The sequence below is a fragment of the Lissotriton vulgaris genome, chromosome 7 (genome assembly GCF_964263255.1).
Source record: "Lissotriton vulgaris chromosome 7, aLisVul1.2, whole genome shotgun sequence".
Classification (NCBI taxonomy): Eukaryota; Metazoa; Chordata; class Amphibia; order Caudata; family Salamandridae; genus Lissotriton; species Lissotriton vulgaris.
This window is the reverse complement of record NC_141695.1, coordinates 1,514,403,454-1,514,425,204: the sequence shown is the minus strand read 5'-3', so window position 1 is coordinate 1,514,425,204 and position 21,751 is coordinate 1,514,403,454. Positions and strand designations below refer to the sequence as shown.

The 21,751-nt window shown below is 44.1% G+C and overlaps 1 protein-coding gene across 1 annotated transcript in view; it reads left to right on the top strand.

Annotated features, from left to right (window-relative positions):
* The window catches only part of LOC147705907 (uncharacterized), a 287,761-nt gene extending 266,446 nt beyond the window's left edge, over positions 1 to 21,315 (top strand). The window contains exons 8-9 of the mRNA XM_086928993.1: positions 6,408 to 6,477; positions 19,708 to 21,315. Of these exons, the coding sequence (XP_086785119.1) occupies positions 6,408 to 6,477; positions 19,708 to 19,824 (187 nt within the window). The 3' untranslated portion in view covers positions 19,825 to 21,315. The remainder of the gene's footprint in view (positions 1 to 6,407; positions 6,478 to 19,707) is intronic.
* The last annotated feature ends 436 nt before the right edge of the window (positions 21,316 to 21,751 follow it).

Here is a 21,751-nt window from a genome sequence, read left to right as displayed (position 1 = left end):
GCCAAAGTTTTTCTCAGGACTGCCAAAAACTGGAAACTAGTCAACTGGTCTTTCTTCTTATGGCAAAATATTGTTCCTTCCTGAAACACTGCAGACTTAACAAATGCTTCCCACTCCCCAACCGGGCAACAACCCACCCCCCCATTCCTTCCCAATCTCATCAACATCCCACTCCCCTTTTGGTCTGTCTTTGACTGCCTCAACTTAATCTGTAAAATTCTTCCTACCAGTACCTGAATATCCGATGTCTGGATCCCCACCTGATTTCGCATCCCCAATAGTTCAGAGATGCGAAAAGCCCCAAAAAACAACCATACCATGCATAGCCTAAAACGAAACCATTCCCATACATTATAACAACAAACGGGCAGGACACCTAAAAACTTTTGTAACAACTCAAAAGTAATGGGATCCCTCAACTGTTTTGCATGCCAAGTGGCTTTGCCAAAGCCTTTCAACATTTTTCGCAACAGGAAACCCATCTGAACCTCGTGCCCCAACAACATCTGGCTATAAAATGAAATACCCGCCAACTTGCCTGAAATAGTCTTATGGGACAAACCCTTATCCATCAAATATAACACAAACTCCAACATAAACTGTTCATTTTGCACCGCTGTACCGTCCATCCCGCGTTGCAAAGCATAGCCTAGAAAGCCAGACCACGCCAGCTGGCAACTCCATCTCGTGGCGTCCGCCAATGACTGTTACACCAGCTCCGCAATTCTCAGTCCCCCAGGTCCCATATGCTCGAAGGGATCGCTGTCTTGTGTCTGTCTGCTCTGGGTGCCAACTCCCGAAACCTCTGCCACTGGCAACGAGATAAAGCGTCTGCAATTGAGTTGTTCACCCCAGGAATGTGCTTTGCCTTAAAAACAATATTCAACTGAAGGAAGCGCAACACAAATGCCCTCAATAATTGCAGAACCCTCACATCTTTTGCCCGCTGCCCATTGACCAGACTCACCATTGCCATGTTATCTATATGAAACAAAACACAGCGGTCCTTGAATTCCTCGCCCCAGACATGCAGCGCCACCAAAAGTGGAAAGAATTCTAAAAAGGCGATGCTACGACCTTGCTCCAACCAATGCGACGGCCAAAGCTCCGCACTCCACCTTCCTTCCCAGAACAAACCAAAACCCATGGCTCCCGATGCATCTGAAAAAATTTGCACTTGCCATACTGTCTTCGTCCACAAAATTGACACACTCCATTGAAGTCCTCCAAAAATCTCAACCATATCAGCAAATCCTCCTTGATTTTGTTTGTCAAGCGTATGTGATGATGGGGCAATACAGCCCCCGCCATTGCAAAACCCAAGCGCCTGCAAAAGGTCCTACCTGCTCTAACTACTCTGCATGCAAAAGTCAGGTAACCCAGAAGCCTCTGAACCTGACGCAGTTGTACTTTCCTAGCGCTAATCATTTCTTGTAGAAAAAGCCTAATCTCTTGCACTTTAGCCAAAGGCAAGCGAGCCACCATTGCAATGGTATCAATCTCTATACCCAAAAAGACCAATGTTGTTGTCGGACCTTCCGTCTTTTCCTCCGCCAATGGTACTCCAAATTCGCGTGCCACATCCTGAAAACAGGCCAAGACCTTCGCACATTGGTCAGTACCAGCTTCTCCAACAAACAAAAAATCATCTAAGTAATGACAAACTGCTGCATGCTCTGATCGCCGAATGACACACCACTCCAAAAATGTGCTAAATGTCTCAAATAGTGAGCAGGAAATAGCACACCCCATCGGTAACACACGGTCAACATAGTATGCTTCCTCAAAGTACATACCCAGTAATTCAAAATCCACTGGATGTATGGGTAGAAGACGAAAAACTGCCTGAATATCACATTTTGCTAGATCCGCTCCTGCCCCAGCCTTGGGAACCATCTGTAAGGCGTCGTCAACCGACGAATACGACACAGCCGAGTCATTCGTTGAGATAAAGTCATTTACTGACTGCCCTTCTGGCCAATACAAATGATGAATAAGCCTAAACTCACCTTGGGCCTTCTTCGGAATAACTCCGAGAGGTGACACCATCAAATTTGGCAAGGGGCAGTGTGAAAAAGGTCCAACTATTCTACCTAGGTCCAACTCCTTTTGCAACTTACTCCGCACCACCGTAGACAATTCCTTCACCGATTTGAGGTTATCCGCCCAGCGCAATGCTCTAGGACCTTGATAGCCAATACGAAATCCCAGCCGAAAACCCCAAATCAATTTAACTGCCGCCTCAGCATCCGTGTACATCTCCAAGTAACGCATCATCGCTTGCAACTTAATTGGGGTAGGAGCCTTTTGGAATAAGAGGTGGCAATGCCCCACGCCCTCTCTGTCCCCTCCCATGGTCTCCGAATTGCTGGTTAGGAAAGCACTGGAAGATGGCATGTCTTCCCCCACACTGTGCACATTCATGTTTAAACTTACAGTATTGTCGCACACAGGAACCTATATTGAAACCCCAACAAGCTCCTGTTGTAGGCAACTGACCCCTTCAAAACCACCCGCCCCCATTGTGGCGGGACACTGTGAAAAGGGCCGATAAGTTATTGGTAGACCACTGGCCGTATGAATCTTGTTAGAAACCGAATGTCCTGACAACCATTGCAACCACAACTCTTGATCCACTTCTCCCCACGGTTTATCATTAAATAAACCCACCCTCGCCCAAAACTCCTCGTCGTAATTCAACCAAGCATATCCTCCCGCCTGTAAATGCGCCTTTCTGATGATATCGATGTATTTAAAAAGCAAAACCGCCCTTTCAGGGTAACGCTCACAATAAACACTGGCATAAATAAGGAATGCAGCCGTCCAATTCTCAATTGTTTTGGCACTTTGGGGCGGCGAGACAACTCCAACTCCTCCTCCTTAGACCCTTCCCTGGCTTGTAAATCTCTATGCAGAAGGCGAAATATATCCACATAATTGTGGCTCCAAATTCTCCGCCTAGTTCTCTGGGACAAATGGATACCCAAGGGCATAGCCACCCCCATATATGGCAATTTCGTACTGCCAATTCTCGGATTTTCACTGTGCACTGAACTAGCTACTGATGACACAGGGCTCCCTCCTCCTTCTTTGTCCTTCTGCCCCCCAGGCCCTGAAGTGGACTGCGGCCTCTCCACCGCCCTTGCACCCGACTCCTGACCTTTCGCCAATACCCCATTTCCACCCTCCACAGGCGCAACACCTGAACCACCTGCCAACGGCCGTGTCCACGCAGCCCACCAGTCTGTCTTACCTGCTGGTAGCTGCGAAGCTCGTTGATGAAATTCTTCAAGACCATCACGCTGATGATGTCCGCCATGATGCCTATGTGCCGGTGAGAGAACCGCTCCAGGTCTCTGAAATACACTGGCAGAGGTTAATTGTCCTACCCCCCTCCCACCAGACACCCGTCCACCCAAACCAACCGTCTCCTCTGAAAACACCCCACTTCTTGGATACATGTCATTTTGATTATCACAATCTTCAACATCATCTTCATGCACATTTCTAACTTCAGCAATTTCAAAACTTGTACCTGGCCAAGCGCCAGACGCCACATTAACATCCTGATGAAGAACTTCAGACTCAGGCCTCCGTGTAAAGCGCCTAGTCGCAGGCCTTAAATCCGCACCAGATCCGCTTCTAGAAACTACCCCCGCCCCCAAAGCCGCACTTTGCTTCGCTGTTTGAGCAACAGAACTCTGAACTTCAGGAGCAAAACCTGATACGGCCGTAAAGTTCCCGCCGCTCCAGCGAGGAACTGCTCCATACCTACCTGTTACCTGCTGTGCTGCGGTGCCCAACCCTTGCTTCTCTGACATCTCAGCATGTTCCACCCAAACCCATTGACCTTGCTGTGGCCCAGCCCCAAATTCAAAATCCGCCTGTGGAATACCTTGCCCCCAAACCCTCTGCCACCCCATTCCCCCCCCCCCCCCACACCGATAGACCCCCACTTGCTGACCCCATGAAACTCCTCCCACCACTCGACCATTCTGCATGCCACGAGAAGAATATGCACCCTCATCACCAATGTCTGCGTCAAGAATTTGCGCCGGCGGACCTCTAGGCTGAGGCATTACTATCTCTTGGCAGTCCAGTAACTAACTCTGCTGCATTGTTTCCGCCGGCTCCTGCTCTCCGCTCATGTAATCTTCACCTTCCCCCACTCCTAGGTGTCCGTACTCCTCCTCTTCACTGTCACTTGAATAAGCAACCAAATTATTCTTTTGACCTTGGAAGCAGACCTGAGGCGCTATGTCTATTCTGCTGCTGACCGTGGCTACCCCCTCTGACCTTTGAGTCATATTTCTTGACAACGCCTTATCTGAATGCAGCACTGACACCTCTGTCGCCTGTGACACAATGTCCATTTCTTCATCCAAACCACTGCCAGTCTCCCTTTCATTCAATTGAATATGCGACACACGCGTGTCAAAAGTACCACAGGTTCTGCCTCCACGCCTCCCAGCTCGCTTCTTGGCTTGTGGTGGCAATAACATTCGACCTCCCTTCACCACACATGGGGCAGGCACGGAACACAGAGGTGGGGGCTTCTTCCCTCGGCTGCCCCTGCTCACCGATCGCGCTCTCCTCGCACGAACAGCCGGCACCTTCTCACTACACACAGCCTCAGGGAAAGTACCTGCCACAGACCTGCAGGCGGCCACAGCACGAACAACTCCTTCTGCTACCAAGCGACGAGGACGCTTAACTTCGGGTTTCCACAATAGCTCCCGGGCGCAATAAATCGCTACGCCCCACCGCCACCAGGGCTCGAATTGCCTCTCTGGCAATTTCCTCCGCCGCCATGACTCGACTGCTGAAAGCAAAACCCTCGAACGAGCTTGATAACAATATTTGACACGCTGAGAGGAATTCCTCTCAGCTGCTTGTCAAACGCGACACCACCGCTCCTTCACTCGCACAGTGACGTCAACCCTCCCTCTCCCTCCCTGCGCTTGGACCCAGCCCCTCCCACCCTCCCGCCACCCAATCAGGTCGCGTGAGGTCGTCCCTCGTGCGAAATACTCCAGGGGGACATCGGCGCTTGCCCAGTCCCCCTGGGGGCCCATTAGTCTTAGATTCACCATCCTATTTTCTTTCTGGTCTCCAAGGAATGCTATATACACGTTTACATTAAAATATGTGCTCTAAAGGGTATTTTCCTTGGGATTACTTTGGGGCATGTTTACTTTTTGTAGCACATTAGCTGTGATGGCGGCATTCCTTAGTGTTTTTGAACTATGCCACAAATGTATATTTCTGATTGTAACAGTTAGCGGTCTAGTGGCCAACTCACACGCACCCACCACATCCGCAGGCCAGGCGTGGCCTGCGGGGTTAAATAAAAGGGGGGCAGCCGCTTGAGGTCGTCACTTCCGACCGAGAGTGAAAGTGTGGTCGAAGTGTTTTCAGCGCTGAGCGTTCCTGCCCCCGCCTATGCAACGCTGTGCCGGTTTGTGCCCCCAGGCCACAGCGCGACACTGATGGTCAGTATTTATTCTATCATTGCATTTGTGTTGCCCGTTATTCAAGCTGTAGCTCAGTGTTACAGAGTGAGCACATTTGACTGCTACACAAACATTTCTATAGTACTTACATTATTCTTCCTGAGGACAGTTTCTAGGTGCGGGAAGGGGCACTTATATGCTTTTTTGAACTACTAAGGGCCTCTAAGTACGAGTAGATGGCCTTTTCTTAAATTATGACAGTAAACTTTAGTGCAATTTTAGTGGTTCCTTTGTGCTTTTATTAGCATCTGAACAACACTTTATTGAAGAACGTGCTCCCCAAAATCTTTCCAGATTTTACCTATATAAAAAAGAATGTCTGCGTCAAATGTCACTAATCGCACCCATTTTTACAAACCACTCTTTGGAGCCTCTCTCTTTGGAACCTCAGGTATATGTGTTTTATTGTATGTTACATTGGCTTATTGAATGAGACATGATATCTCCCTCTGGTTTTAGTGCGTGGAGGCCAAGAGCCAGCATCTTTGAAAATTGTTCCATCACCACTGCTCGGGTGTGGTGCGCCTTGACCCTCGTCACAGTCACATTTCATCACAGTTCACCCACAGGAAGGGTCTGTCAGGCTGACTTAGATTCCACCCCCATTGTTCGGTATCCACTCTTTCTATGCCTCCTCTGTGCCCAAGGTGTCCCTGGCTTTGCCAGCCGTTGATCTTCTGCCCCTTTCCATTTTCATTGAGGGAATGTCCTTGTTACCAGCTGAGACCTAATTCCTGTCCCTGTGGCAATCTATTCCACATCTCAGCTGCCCATCTGGTGGCTCTCTGCTTGACGTTCAAATCCTTTGATTCTCAATCTTACTACTTATGTTCCAACACCTCCCAACAACTGCCTTGTTCACATGCTCAAAACCTCTTTTTACTGTTCTTTCAGCTCCACGAAAAGAGCACGGCACAAATCTGGAAAATATTACCCACAGGAAAACCCGGATTACGCTCGACGGGTAAGGCTGCATGATATTCTATCCTTAACTGTAAAATGAAATAGCGCCTGGGAACGGATGTATGACGTTACAACGCATGCTTTTACATCGCATGCCTTTACAACGTGGTTTTTACATCGCATACCATTACAACGCATAGTGCTTTTAGGCGCTGGATAGTGAATTATTTAATTTACTATTTCAACTCCAGTCCCCGTGGATAGTAGGGAAGGTGTTGGATAGTAAATTAAATCTATTCCCTATCCTAGAGCGCCCCCCAGCGCAATGCGTTGTAATGGTTTGCGTTGTAATGGTTGCGTTGTAATGGTAGTGCGTTGTAAAAGTTTTGTTGTAAGTGATGTTTCCCCCTGGGAACAGAAGCAATAAAGGGATTAAAAGAAGGGATTAGGAAAAGATGGGGAGAGGGTATCTTGTTAATGTGTCTTATAAGACTGACTTAAAATATGGTCTTTCTGCTATTGCCTAATTAAGGTGACCTCACACTGGCCCTTTTTCCACTATTTTTCTCCATTTATTGTTAGACATTAAGATTATTGCTTGTGAGGGGCTCTCTTCACAAGCATGTTTAAGATCTGTGGGATCAAGATTGAGAGCCTCACAATAATACTGTAATAAACCATCTCCCTCCAACCCATGACTGCTCAGAACCATAAACTATAACTAAAGCATCTCAGCATGGACAACCCAGTGCAGTAACGAGCTAAGTGGACTATGATCTAAAGGAATACCATAAGCGGACCTGCAGATCTGCTCAAAGCTGTCAGCTAAACCATTACCTGTGCATCTGTCTCACACTTCTTCATCCAACATGCTGCTACACACTGTGTCCCATAACTCGATAACCGCACCTTGGTGGTCATCACGCCTTCCAAAAAAACACTTCAAAACAAAGACAAAATGCTTCCAACCACCACACACCCCACATGGTGTAAGATGCTGCTACGGTAAGTGTACTGCTGTCCCACATAGGGGCAGTAAGTCCCATTTGAATGCTACAAAACAATGAGCCCTGAGCATTCCATTGTTTTGGTGTACAATGCAAATCCTGTATAACAGTCACTCTGCCACTCTTGGCCAAATTCTGGACATTGGCTATGTTTTGGATTGGCTCATCTCCACTCGCACTCAAAGCCGAGCTTCAGCAAATACTAGAAAAACATTGTGTTGGTGGACCAGTCTGGGGATGCACACTGGCCGCCCACGCAAGGCAGCATATGCGGCACCTGTTCACTGCAGGGCACACCATAGAGGTGTTTCCAGCTCTCCATTGCAATCACACGGAGCACTAGAAAGACAAAAGGTTTAAGGAAGGGGGATCCAGCATATTATTTTTCCTTTTCAATGCCTAATCAGACACCTCCAGCTGATCTTAGTGTCGTGGTAAACCGACTATTAGCATGCTATTAATTTTTTAAGGAATATTATTGTTAGCCCATTAGCTGGGAGATACTCTCATCTGCATTTGAAGAATGTATCTACCCTCACCCCCTGTTTAACCCTTGACTGTCTACAAGGCAACATTTTATTTAGCATTTCGCAAGTCTACCATCAGCCATTCCTAACTTGTCTGTCCACAGCATGGTGCATTGAGCTGCTTGTAGTATTGTCAGCGGTGGAGACCAAAATACCAGAATTGGCTGACGGTGCTATACTTTACAGGGAGCCTCTTGTCAGCTATGTTGCAAAATACAAAGTAGTCCAGTCCGCTTAAAAAAAAAACAACAAACAAAACTGCTGTGTCGTAGGTAAAACCAAAAGTAAAATGTGCTCATACATTTTGTGACAGTTCAGTCTTTTATTCCCATCATGCGTTAAAACCAGCACTGGAAATATGTATAGTGTATACTTTGTGTAGGGAAAATCAGGGCCGGACTGGCCGTAGCAGGCACCGGGCATTTCCCCCGTGGGCCGCTAGGGTGGGGGCTGATTTTGGGCCCCTGGCAGCCGTTTTTGTTACAGGACCATTTTTGCAGCATAGCTGCAAAATCGACCCCTGTAACAAAATCGGCCGAAACCGGCCCTGGCAAATAGCTCTGCCGCTCCCAGGGGGGCCGGCCGAGCTCTTTGCCAGGGCCAGTTTTGGTGCCCAGTCCGGCCCTGGGGAAAATGTTATACTACGCTCCACAGAAAAGGCACAACATTAACAGCAGCGTAACCTTCCCTAACACAAAGAATAAAGGAGAGGCTGCAGGAGGAACATCATATGATGATCTCACAAATATAAGATGGGTACAGCACAGGCTATGGTATATGTATTTGTAAAGTGCACTATCACCCTGGTGTTCTGTCGCTGAACTAAACGGGTAACTAAGGAGTGAGAGGAGGTAAAGGACTGTTGTATGCTCTCTGTAGTCATGAGCATACAGAATCAGCCAAATCTCTTATCGAATTATCAATCATTCTTGTCCTCACTTACGATAGTGAACCTCACCTACTTAGTGTTGTATACTTTACATGCAACACTCCTATCTAGCTCTGGAAAGCATTCATTAGTACTGCTGTTCACAAGTTGACAAGTCTCCTAGTTAGAGATACCCTAGTGTGGGTGAGATTATGTCCCTTATGTAAACAAGTATGTCCTTTGTTGGCATGCCCTTTGTTAAACTGTCAGACCTTTTTTGGTCGGGCCTGGGCAGCCCATGCACTGCTCCGCAAGGCATGCATTATAGGAGTATGTACTTGAAGCCCCACCCACTCTCCGCCCATATTTGTCATTGTCCTTCTTAAATACGGGCTTCTGTTTCCTTAATAGGCTTGTTAGTCCCTCATTAGTACCGCCTTGTTTTACTCGGTATGTCTTATAGCCTGTAAGCACTATTTTCTCCTACTGCAGGCATGACTTGCTTTCCTGAACCATTCAGCGACTCATACGCGCTTTCCTTTTTAAAGCCGCTCGAGGCAATTGGGGCCTATTCTTTCAATGAAATAGGTCGCACTTTTAGGAGAGTTTGAGCTTTTGGCGTTATAAATTACAATAGCTTAAACTTTCGCAAATGCAAGACCGATTGCTTTGCAAATATTTGATGTTTGTTTTTCTCCACCCACCAACACTGTTGGATGCTGTTTATTTTTTTTTTAATTTACATTGCTTGGATGATTAAGTGAGCCGAGGCTCGAACACTGGTTCCCTGCTCCCGAGTCCGAAGCTCTAACTGCTGAACCACATCCTGTCCCTTCGACTTGCCTTCAAGGAGTACCCCATACAAAGTCTAGTCATTACTAGCTCTCACGAGACAGGCTAGAGCTCTGGGGTAGATGTTCTCACGCTTGGTTATTCTCTTTTTACAGCCTAGTTTTACTAGCATCAAACGTACTGGGTCAGAATGATGTCATGTGAATGTAATTTCTCAGCATCCATGACTATGTACATTTTCACACTATTGTTTTCCTGAAATGGAAAAACTGTAGCCTTCCCATGTATATGTTACGCACCATGTAAATATAATTTTCAATAAAAATGTACTGAAATAAAAAAAAAGACTGCTTCATGGAGTCTTTAGCATAGAAACCGAGCAGCGGCGCTGGAAGGAGGCTCAGCCCCTGCCCCTCCCCCTCTGCTCTGAAGCCTGAGGAGCAGCAGAGGAGAGAGGCGAGCACCAGCAAAATAAGTATTTGCTATACAATAGGTCTTGCATTTGTGAGACTTTAAGCTATTGGCATTGTTAAATGACAATCCCTTTTATTTATGTGTTGGTTTTTAAAACAAATAAAAGGCATTGTCATGTACAATGCAAATAGCTTAAACTCTGAGACTGTGAGACCTAGTGCATTGCAAATGTTTGTTGTTTGTATCTGGTTAAGCTAAAAATGTTTTTGACTGATGCCTTACTACCGAAACACAATGGTTGAGCAACGGACTGCACTCCTTATTTCCACTGACATTACCCCTTCATTGTCGGGCTCCTTACTCTGGATTTTAAATCTGGCCAAACAGTCCTTGAGTCATTGGGCATGTTATGCAAGTAAATTCAATTCTTTCAAGTATTGTAAGGGAAGGCAACTGCAGCAGAAACACAACCTCTTAATAGAACAGGTACATTTTCAACTGAAACAGCGCAAGATTCCCTCCTTCAGAGGCCAGGTACAGCTTTCCACTTCACACAACATGCACAAACTACACAGCAGCAGTGCAGACTTTGCTTTCTCTCAGAACTTGAACAGCATGGCAGTAGCAAAGCTGACTTCTTTGGCACAAAAGGCAGTGCAATTGTCCTTTTACTGCAATACACATTCTGAAGGTCTGAGTAGAGGAAGCGTTCAATAAAACATGTACCGTTTAGGCGTTAGTGTCATGAACATTACAGACAGATCTCTAGAGTGGGTATTTAACTTACTGAGAGGAATGTATAGGTGGATGAGTGAGTGAATACTGAAGTGCTGACACCATTCTTACTTTATGAACCCCAATGTACACCAATATAGGCCTAGGTAGTTGCACGACCTTTTACCTACATTTGTCCTACCATTATTCTACAGAACAGTTCTGGTGCTGACCTTTTGCCTAGTGAGTGCTGAATAAATGTGTGTTTTTCTCTGAAACCTAGCCTCATTTATTATGCATGAGGATTCTTAGTATCAAAGCAGGATTACCATCTTCTGCATATTAACTCTGTACAAGGGCCACCACTATCGCCATCCTTAGCCGACGTGCCCACAGTACCATGACACATCTAGGTTGAACCGCTGAGAGTTCCTTTCGGGTATATGAGTAACCCATCTTTGCTGGGCAGGTCAGAGGAGAAAATCTTCCATGATGACCTGAGACACTGAAGTCTCTGCACGTATACACTCCAGCACACACTGGTCTGACATCCCTCATGGGGTGTCCAACTCGAGACCAAGACGGAGTCCTTCATTCTCTTACAGCAGGTAATGGGTTTGGCTCTTTCCAAGGGGCATTCTTGGCTATACACTTACATACCTGCTAGGTACACTTAGGTACATCTAGTTAAGGTTTGCATCATAGACGTACTCATGATTACTGCCATGCATCTATATGCCTGCATATATTCACTGTTTTAGCACGATGGTAGAATTCTACCTTTTATTTACTCTGTTGGTGCTTATAATCATTACTGTCTAATGGTTGTTGCAGCACACGTATTTTATACTAGAATGACGCTGGTCCAATAAATACTTATTGAAAACATCCCCACCGTTTATTCTGTGTATCTCTGAGACAAAGTGAGCACAAGTGACTGAGCAAAAAGTACTGTAATGTTTCCACGATCCCTGAGTGGTCATGGTTGTCATGTTCGATAATTGCCAGAAACTGTTCGTTCCTTGGCAAGAGAAGCTCATAGTGGCACTGTAAGCTAGCTGGTCTACAGGTGAACATATCCTGTGGTGGTGTCTGGAATCAGTCTGGACACCAATCCCATAGTTTGTTGTCTAAACGTGCAGATCCTGTATAGATTTATAGGAGCTACACAACATGGGTTCTCCAACGTTGGTTTGGTTCTTACTGAACGGTTAAATCTGAGCAGTTCGTGCTTTCTCAGAGACCCCTACGCACATTTACCCAGAGACGTCTAGAGCGGGGAGGGAAAAATCCACCACAGCTGTGTAGGCATATCCTATGTATTGGCTGTAGGTATATTCAAGCTTGAAGGATTATCGTTCTCGAACATTGTGCAAAACCATTTCTCTTTTTCTATGAAGCTTCCACCCATAATGTCTCAAAGAGCAGACATAGGGGATAGAGGTACTAATGGGGAGGAAGCTAAACAAGATGGTGCTATAAAAAATTCTGAAAATAGTAGAAATGTACTTGCTACAAAATTAGGGAATTTTGGTCTCTCCGCGTTAGGCGGGACTGTAACCTTCGTGATTGAGGCCCACGGGGCATACAGAATGGAGGTGTTCTATTCATGGGTCAAATTCCCACCTGCAGATGCATGCACAAATAAATTTCATTCTTACACTCAAGATGAGATAGCAGATGAATACAATTCATATGAGGACATAGAAGTCCTGTTAACGTACCAGGAACATATAAACTGGTTTAAAGATGCCCACCCACATAACAAAGAAAAAGTGAAACTCGATCCTCTCAGCTAAGACAGAGTGACTTGGCCGGTTCTAGCTGCTTACACACTGGGCTCAGAAATTGACACATTGCCAACAGCAGACTTCTGTCCACTTCACAAAGAAATAGCAAAAGTTTGCGGAAATCTAACTCAGTTTGTTATGCAAAATCTTAAACTTCAACGTACAAGGGTCACTCCAGCCTGTCAACTACAAGGGACTGCAACAAAATTATCCCAAAAACGATGAACGCGATTATGGAAAGAATGCTCACTGAATGTGAGCAAATGCCATTCTGGATAGCACAGAAAATAGAACAGCTTGAGGCAGTGTTTCCACACACAGGCCCACAAGAAAAACACAGAATACTTACAATTGCTTGCCAGTGGGGATAGCTGCCCCAATATAGGATTGTGCCGCTTGTTACAGTTTTTGCTGCCATTTATACCTGAAAACACGGGGTACCCCCTCAATAGCAGTCATAGCAGAATTATTGAAATAAATATAGAATGAATACAGGCAGTCCTTGCCCTGGTCTTAGGGATGAAATTGATAGGCAATTTTTCCCAGGTATCAACCATCATGTTAGCAAACCTAAAAGGGGAGGCAGCTGTGGTGGTACTATGCCCATGCCTGAGGGAATGCACTCCTGCACAACAGTCACAAGAATTACCTAAAATTATCGAAGAGACATACACTACACTGGGTAGAGATCATTTGCGAGCTAGACCTGTGAAGCTACAATTGATGGGTAATACTTAAAATGTTAACTCAAAGCAAGCACCCGATTATTCCAAAAAGAAATGGGATAATAAACATTGAAAAAACCAAAATACATCAAAAGCACGCCTCAACAGGAGTTTTCTGACCGGAAATATAACCTTAGGAACTGTCAATATCTAAAAAAAATCTGACCTGTATCAGGCTATTGATACACGTTCCTCTAGTTCCTTTCAGGGTTCATCAAAAAACTCGGAGGAAAGGACAGTCAGACCAGAGATCAGAAGAGTGAGTCAAGCCAAGAGACGCACATCACACTTCAAACTACATTATCAAACAAGAAGATAAACCAAAATCAAAAACTCAATTCTAAAAGGAGGTAGCTGGTTTTAAAATCAGAAATGCCCAGGCTACTGAGGACTCAACTTCTGAACGTGGAATGGGCTCTGATGATGCTAAACAGTGCTGCAGAAGTAACAATAGCTTGCCAGAACCTGATGGAATTTCTGGCGACAGCAGCATTGAATGAGCATATCACGGTGGAAACACCTGATACAAGGGGAAATGTCCCACATCAGTTATATGAAAGGACACTCCGGATGGAGGTGGACAAACATTGTTGGATCTCTTTTAGGAAAACCTGACTTATGGATATGATATCCTTTTGGCTGAAAAAGATTGGCCACCTGAGTTTGTTATGGACTGCCCAAAAGGCGAAACCATCATTTTACCGGCTTTCTCCAACCTCGTTCTACTAGCACTAAAACATTTGTCACACGCAGGAGTGGGCGGTAGAACTGGCTCCTGCATTATACCGCAATCATGTAGGGTGGGATGCAGAATCACATCCCCATGAAATCCTAGTAAAACCTACTCCAACTCCACAGAGACAGTACCGAATAAGATATGAGGTAAAAAACAAGTCACGAAGACCTTAGATCAACTTGAATACCACGGTGTAATAGAGAACTGCACCTCTTCAATGAATAATCCTTTATTTCCTGTAATGAAACCAGACCATCTAGTTTTAGACTCCGGTATTTGAACACAAAAACATGTGCAGTACAAAATGCACACAGTGCCGCATTAATGAGTAACTTTGTGCAGAAGAAATGCAAAAAGGCATTAGATATCTCAAATGGATTCTCCTGGCAAAACATAGTGCCTGAAAGCAGGTATTCAACAGCATTTTCGGCCCCACCTCCCAACATCAATTCTGTAGATTGCCCCATGGGTATAAGAATAGCCGCGGGTTGTTTTCAGCAAGCGCATCAGAGTTACTTCAAAACTTTGAGTAATTGTCCTACTTAGATGATATTTATCTAGTGGATGATGAACTTTTGGATCATTTGACCAGTGTGAACAACATAATTCTGAGGTTTGCCTCTGAGGGCTATAAATTCAACTTTAAAAAATCAAAAATGTCCCACCTCAATGTCCTATTTTTAGGATATGAGCTCTTAAGTGAAGGTAAAAGCCTAGCAGCTATTTTTCTAGAAAAATGTGCATTACTCCAACCTCCAAAAACTCTGGAATTTTTTTTTGATAATCAACTTTATTAGGTTTATAAGAACAAAGAAAATTCATTGGTTGCAGTTCATTAAGCACGGAAAAACTCTGGAAAATTTACAGTCCATTTTAGGATTCCCAAATTTTGGCAGAACATACATTCTGGATTGCGACAAAAAAGTAAAGCGTTTTTACAACTTGAGTAGACCTGATTTTTCAGTTCGACATTGGCAACAGGAACACATATAAGTTCTCCGTTCCTTACAAGCTGACACAATAGCTTCCAAACACTCACACACATGTGTAAACACCACAAATTTGGTGATCCGTGTAATCACAGGTCAATTTGGGTACACTTACCTAACCTTCAATGAAGGTGAAACAGTACTCATTGCACCCAGATCTCTTTTGTACACAAAAGCTAAAATGCTTTTTGCATCAACTGAAAAAATACTAACAGCTGTACAGACTGCTGAAGTGAGAGAAAGAGCACTAGCTCAGGGGCAACGCATAATTGTCGTGACTTCAGTACCAACATTGGAGGCTGTTACAAAAGTGAGCATTACAAAAGCACACATCCACAATGTATACAATCGGCTAATTTTCTCACTGCAACAGATGTATATAGTAAGCATTCCAGGTCTACACATTTGAGTGTAGGCATATCCACAAGACAACCATAAGACACACAGTCCTAAAATTTGAACGTTATACAAATTTACAGTTGGCTAAGCAAAATACTCTCTCCTAAGGGGGCCTAAACAGGATTCTCACAGAGCAAACAGTTGATAGCCATATTTTGTAACTAGGGATAACCATCACCAAAACCACTGCCTACTATGGTAATCTCTGAGATACCATGTAATAAAACACCAGTTCTTATACTTAAATATGTATAACAATCCAAACTCAAATCCCTATTCACTTTAGCATGTGCTTTTTACAATAAATACATATGTCCTAGTGCCCATATCCTAACATTTCATCATAAACAAATCAAGCCTATAACCTTGGTCACTAGCTTGCCACCATACACTACTCATTCCTGCTGTATCGAGCATAGACTATGCCACAATTCAGAAAATCCAATACAAGCAGTCTGTGTAGTGGTAGCACACAAATCCTGCCCAATCAAATCCTGTAATCGCCGGAACCAACGTAGTCTCTAAGCCCTTCTCTCAGTAACACTCAGAGCTCTTTTTTGGTTGGTCACATAAGGTCAGGTGACAGTTAAATTGGCATCTCTGACCTAAAAATTCATATAGATTAGTGCAGCCGTGGGCATCCATACTGTTTACAAACGCAAAACTTGACTCTGAAGTCTAAAGTTAATGATGTAAGGGGAGGGTACTGGTACTTCAATACATTCCACATAACCGCCCTCCTCCCATTTTTGCTGCTGCCAGAAGAGAAAACCAAACACTGTGTTCTCTAAGACAATTTAGCAGCATTAGTGTTGTCTGTGCCCCTAAATGTTCCAGCTCAAGCAGCTAAACTGCTGCTGGTTCAGACAGCTGGATAAATAACCCATGTAATCACAGCTGCGTGGAGGGGACTCTCCTTTTTCTGTGGAAGCACACAACTTCTGCCCAATCAAAGCATGAATGCCTGGATAATAACATGAGCTTTTTTAGGTTGATCACATTACGTCTGGTGACAGACTTAACCAATACAGAAAACCTCCAATGTTAGATGCTGTCTTCCAAGTCCATTTTACAGTCTATGAAATGTTTAATTCAGGGAGCTGCGGGAGAGAATGCCTTAAAAGCTGAACAAATCAGTTGTCACAAATTTTACAGCCAATCAATCAATCAATCAATCAAGACATTTATAGAGCGCACTACTTACCCGGAGGGTCTCAAGGCGCTTTGGGGGGGGGGGGGGGGGGAGGGGGTGCTGCTACTGCTCGAACAGCCAGGTCTTGAGCTTCTTCCTGAAGGAGAAGTGGTCTTGGGTCAGGCGCAGGTCGGTCGGGAGGGAGTTCCAGGTCTTGGCGGCCAGGTAGGAGAAGGACCTTCCTCCTGTTGTCGTTCTTCGGATGCGGGGGACGGCGGCGAGGGCGTGACTGGCTGATCGGAGCCCAGCTGTACACTGCATCATTTCCCTTTTTAATAGCAGCACAGAGCAGTTTAGGTAGTATCTTTGTTCATAGACATGAAATTGATTGAGCGGCAGAGACGTTTTAAGACAAGGACAAATAGGACTAAGACCCAGGGACCCCACCTTCCAAGGAGTCACCTGATAAAGTGAGTGAACAGTCGAAATTCCTGCAATAATGTCACGCATAAAAAACTGCTTCTATTTTCTAACTTCACAGCGGAGCTTGCTTAACAGAAACTTAGGGCCACGTTTGCCAAGGGTTTGCATTACTTGGGTGGGTTAGTGCAACCACCCGTTTTTTTAAACTTTTGATGCAAAGCCTGATCTACTGAAGACAGCTACACTGTGCTTTGTATCCAAAACAATGACATGTTATTGAATGCGATCCTAACATGGAGAAATGTTTTCATTGCTGTAAAGATTCCACACATTGCATGTGTGCTGCACTCTACAGCCTTAACCCTCGCACTCTCAGCCACATTGTGGATTTTCTCAGGCTTTTCATATAATTTCTCTTGCCTTCCTTCACCATACATCTCTCTTAAACCGGTCTCTTACCCTCTTTCTCTATTTCATCTTTCTCTGCCTCTCCTTTGTCTACCCCACTTCTCAATAAACCCAAAATATCTCCCTCATTACATTGGTCTCATCTCTCCACCTCCACTCACTCTTTACCTCATTTCTTTCTCTCTACCTCACTGCATTTTTCCCATTCATCCTACCAGTATCTCGCCTCCCTCTATCTCACTTCCCACACAACCTAATTTCTATCTCTCCTGCTGTCCCCACCTCACCTCCTCTTTGGTTGATTCTACCTCTGTTCTTTCCTTTACCTCGCTAAATATCATACACAATTTCTGGGTACCTTTATTTCTACAGCTCTTTTTCGCTAACACCAATTCACTTATCTCTCTTTGGTTGATTCTACTTCTTTGTTCTTTCCTTTACCTCTCTAAATATCCTACACATTTCTGGGTACCTCTATTTCTACAGCTCTTTTTTGCTAACACTAACTCACTTCGCTCTCTTTTTCTCTCGACCTCCTTCTCCACTTCAGCTCTCCTCTACTTCAACCATCTCACTCAACCTCTCTTTTAATAGATCTCTCTACCTCAAAATAACTTCTTTTCTGCCTCACAACTCTACCTCTGTATAAGCCTTACCTCTTTCTCTATTTTACCTATGTCTCTCACCTTCCTCTTTACGCTCCAGTTCTCCTTCACCCGTCTACCTTTCTCTCTTCTTCACAACTCTTTACCTGACCCATGTTTCTATACCTCCTTTCATTTTGCTCTCAACCGTTCATATGGATGTATGTCGTTACAACGCATGCTTTTTCCACGCATGCCTTTACATCGCAGGTTTTACAACGCAAGTCATTACAACTACTTGCGTTGGGGGGCGCTGGATAGTGGAATAGTTTCATTTACTATTCCAACTCCAGTCCCTGTGGATAGTAGGGAAGGTTTTGGATAGTAAATTAAACTATTCCCTATCCTGCAGCGCCCTCCAGCGCAAGTTGTTGTAACGACTTGCGTTGTAATACCTGCGTTGTAAAAGTACTGCGTAGAAAAAGTTTCGTTGTAAAATGTTTCCCGTTCATATGTTTCAAGACTGTTTATATCTACTTCTTTCTGACTATTCCTCACTCAAATTCACCTTTTCTACATCCTTTCTTTCTCTCTACCTCACCTCTTGAGGTACTCTACTCCTCTAGCTCTCCATTTCTTTTTTTTTTCCCCATGGCTATTGCTCTCTACCCCTCTATCACACTCTAACCCTCTATCACACTCTAAAACCTTAACTCTCTGCCTGTCTTTTACTACCTAGGTTTCCCTATTTCTGCCTTTTCTCTTTCCCTTTGGATATCACACCTTTCTTTATTTACTTTACTTCTCTCCCCACATTTTTCCACATCATCTCTCTACCCTCCTCCTTCTTCTACTTCATGTATCTCGCTTTAATATTTTCTTTGTTTCCTGTACAACTTGTTAATTGTGCCTGGTTCCTTTTCTCTGACTCAGCGTGGTTACATGTAACTGTTTAGTCATAGAAGTGCTGAAGTATAAGGAGAATAGGGGGGGACAGGTCAGAGGAAGAGAAATTTGGAGAAATTTATTAGATTGTTACCAACTGAAAATCCTCACTGTAGGGCTTTGATTTTTAACTGAAGCATACAAAACCGTGATAATTGGAATGATTGAACTAATCTCAGCCAGTGCTATTTGCTTGGGACGCATCACAGTCCATTGTTATTTAGCAAACTATGCCACCTTAGTTCGGACTCTGCCATATGAAAATCTTTCTTGACCCAGCTCAAATGGGAACAGCTCACCCTAAACTGCCAGGCCAGGACCTCTCTGAACCAAACACAACCAATCCAGGACTCATTTGCTGCTATTAGGGGTCACCAGCCAGGTATACCTTGTTTCCAGTGGTACAGTGTGCACAGGACTGACTTCTCAGTATACCTGTCCCACCTAGGGTGGCACACTGAAATATACAAAAAAGTGATGGATCGAATGCTTCAAATAGTCTCAGCCACTGGTAATTATTCAGGCTGCTTCCCAGTCCATCGTTATTTTGCTCACCATACCACCTCAGCTTAGACCCAGCTTTGTCCACATCAGTAGTGGCCCTGCTTCAATTGGAACAGTACAGCCCAAACTGCCTAGCCAGGTCCTCCCTAAATCGGAACACATGGCTTGGGATGGTAACTGGCTTTGGGTGGTAATTAGATACTTACTGATGGGCTTCACCTAACTCTGAAGATGAAAAAAGATGCACTTAGTTTATGTTCAGGATGGGGTGAAATGAAGCAGATTTTTTTTCCCATGATTAAAGATGGCTTACTAATCCATTTTCTTTTCGCAGGTGGATGACATGCTCACCAAAATGGCAGTTGGTGAACTGGATTATTCTAATGTGCTCTGTCCAAGCAAGCCTGCAGTTGTTCACTCTCCCATTGCGAAGCCAACAGCAGCGGAGTAGTTGCATTCAGTAGTAAAAAAATGTTACCAAGAATCAAACATTTCTGATGTTGTATGGATCTGGCAGGACATGTATGTCCTCGGAAAGGCTAATCCATTATTGGTCTCTGTTGGCAATACAGACAGTTTGGGGGAGGAAATGTGGGTTTCCATTTGATGCTTTCCGACTGCAAAATAATTGCCCAAACAGCAGGATCGGGTTAGATTACAATTGAGTTCATGTGATTTTATTGTACTTTTATGGTTTTATGGATTTATAAACGAATAAAGTTATTGAACTGAACTGAGTTCATCTTCCTTAACACTTTTGGTGACAGGGAAGATCTCCTGTTTTTCCTGGATTTGCTGGTCTCCTGCATCTACTGGTTGCTATTACTATCCATGTTACTCACATGCTTGGGACATGAATCAGTTGTCAACCCTCTGGGGCTATATATGTGCCCCTCCCATGAGTATCCGAGTGTTGTCCTACTCATTCTGACTCTAGTAGGTCTTCAGGCATCCTCATGTAAAGCCCTTCTAGAAGAAACTGAGAAAGTTAAATATTAAGATTGTTGCCCTCGTTATTGCTTTTATTTGGGATTTCATGGGGTTGCACCAATCTCTGGTGCTCCCTGTACCCTACCAGAAGGAGGTTGAATGTTTACTATGGTGCTTGAAATTGCTTGGTAGTTGTCATTACTGGGAAAGAATAAAAACATTTTTTTCCATTACTAGAATAGGTAATTTCAGATTAAAAAACATTCAAGTTCAATCCTGTTTTAATGATCCAAAAAATAATGTTAATAAACCTGCAGCATGTGCCAACTGAACTTGTAAACATGTTTTTTACCTTTACATATATGTTGTTCCAAAATCAACCCTACCCTGCGGTCATTATGGGGTGTTTCTGCATGGCAGCAACCAGTTAGTGTTCTTATGAAAAAATTACCAACTACAGGACGATCAATTGACACACTGGGTTTATATAGTATTGATTCTTAATACAAAGTTTGTAATTCTGCTTTATGATATCATTTCTGCACTCTGTATTGAGGTAATTGGACCCTTAACTCTGTATCCGTTTATTCCGAAAGTGTGGTGAAGCACAATAATCAGGCTTTTGGGGCTCCAGCTGGTAACAAACAGTAGTTGTAGACAATTAATAGGTGAATAGTGTTTTGTGTTGATTTAGGTGCTGATGAGAACAGTAGTTATTAGCCAGCGATGAAAATGCTATTGTTTGGCTCAGTTAACTATGAAGTACTATTTGGTGAACACGTGGATGCTGGTAATGAGCACGACCCATTCCTGCAGAGAATTTATCAAGCACCTTTTCACCAAGTTGGTATCTTGACGTCTCTATTTTTTTTTCTTAATTTAGAATTGTTCGATATGCACTGCACACTGACTCGCCTTCTCAGTTTGTCCTTTGTACAGCACCAAACGTGTTATGTATCCTAGTTCGTTATAAGAATTGTAAAATAAGCTGAAGTAAAATAACTTCTGATACAATACCATCAACTGTGTGTTTTTTTTTCTTTCTTGAAATGGTTGACTACTTTTGGAGGTTTTCACAAGTAGATCAAAGTGGAGAGATTATTGAAATCACTTTGCGTCTTTTAACTGTTGGGATTGAGAAGTACTGATCTACTAGCAAAATATGCAATACCTGTGAGCTTCAAATTCAACAGAGTGCATGGGTGGCAATCAAGGTGTTCGGTGGTCCTCCCTCTCACTGGCCATTCTGCGCAGGTTGAAAGGTGGTGGCTCCACCAATAATGTGTGTTGCTTCTACATGTAATGGTTTTTCAATGCCACCTCGACCTGTGGTGGAAATGTGCCGAGACCCCACATTGAAAGCACAGGTCTCCCCCTGCTGTACCATTAAGTCCATGTTTGTGTTTAGGTGATTTGCTGTAGTAATCCAAAATATTTTTTCTTGCTTG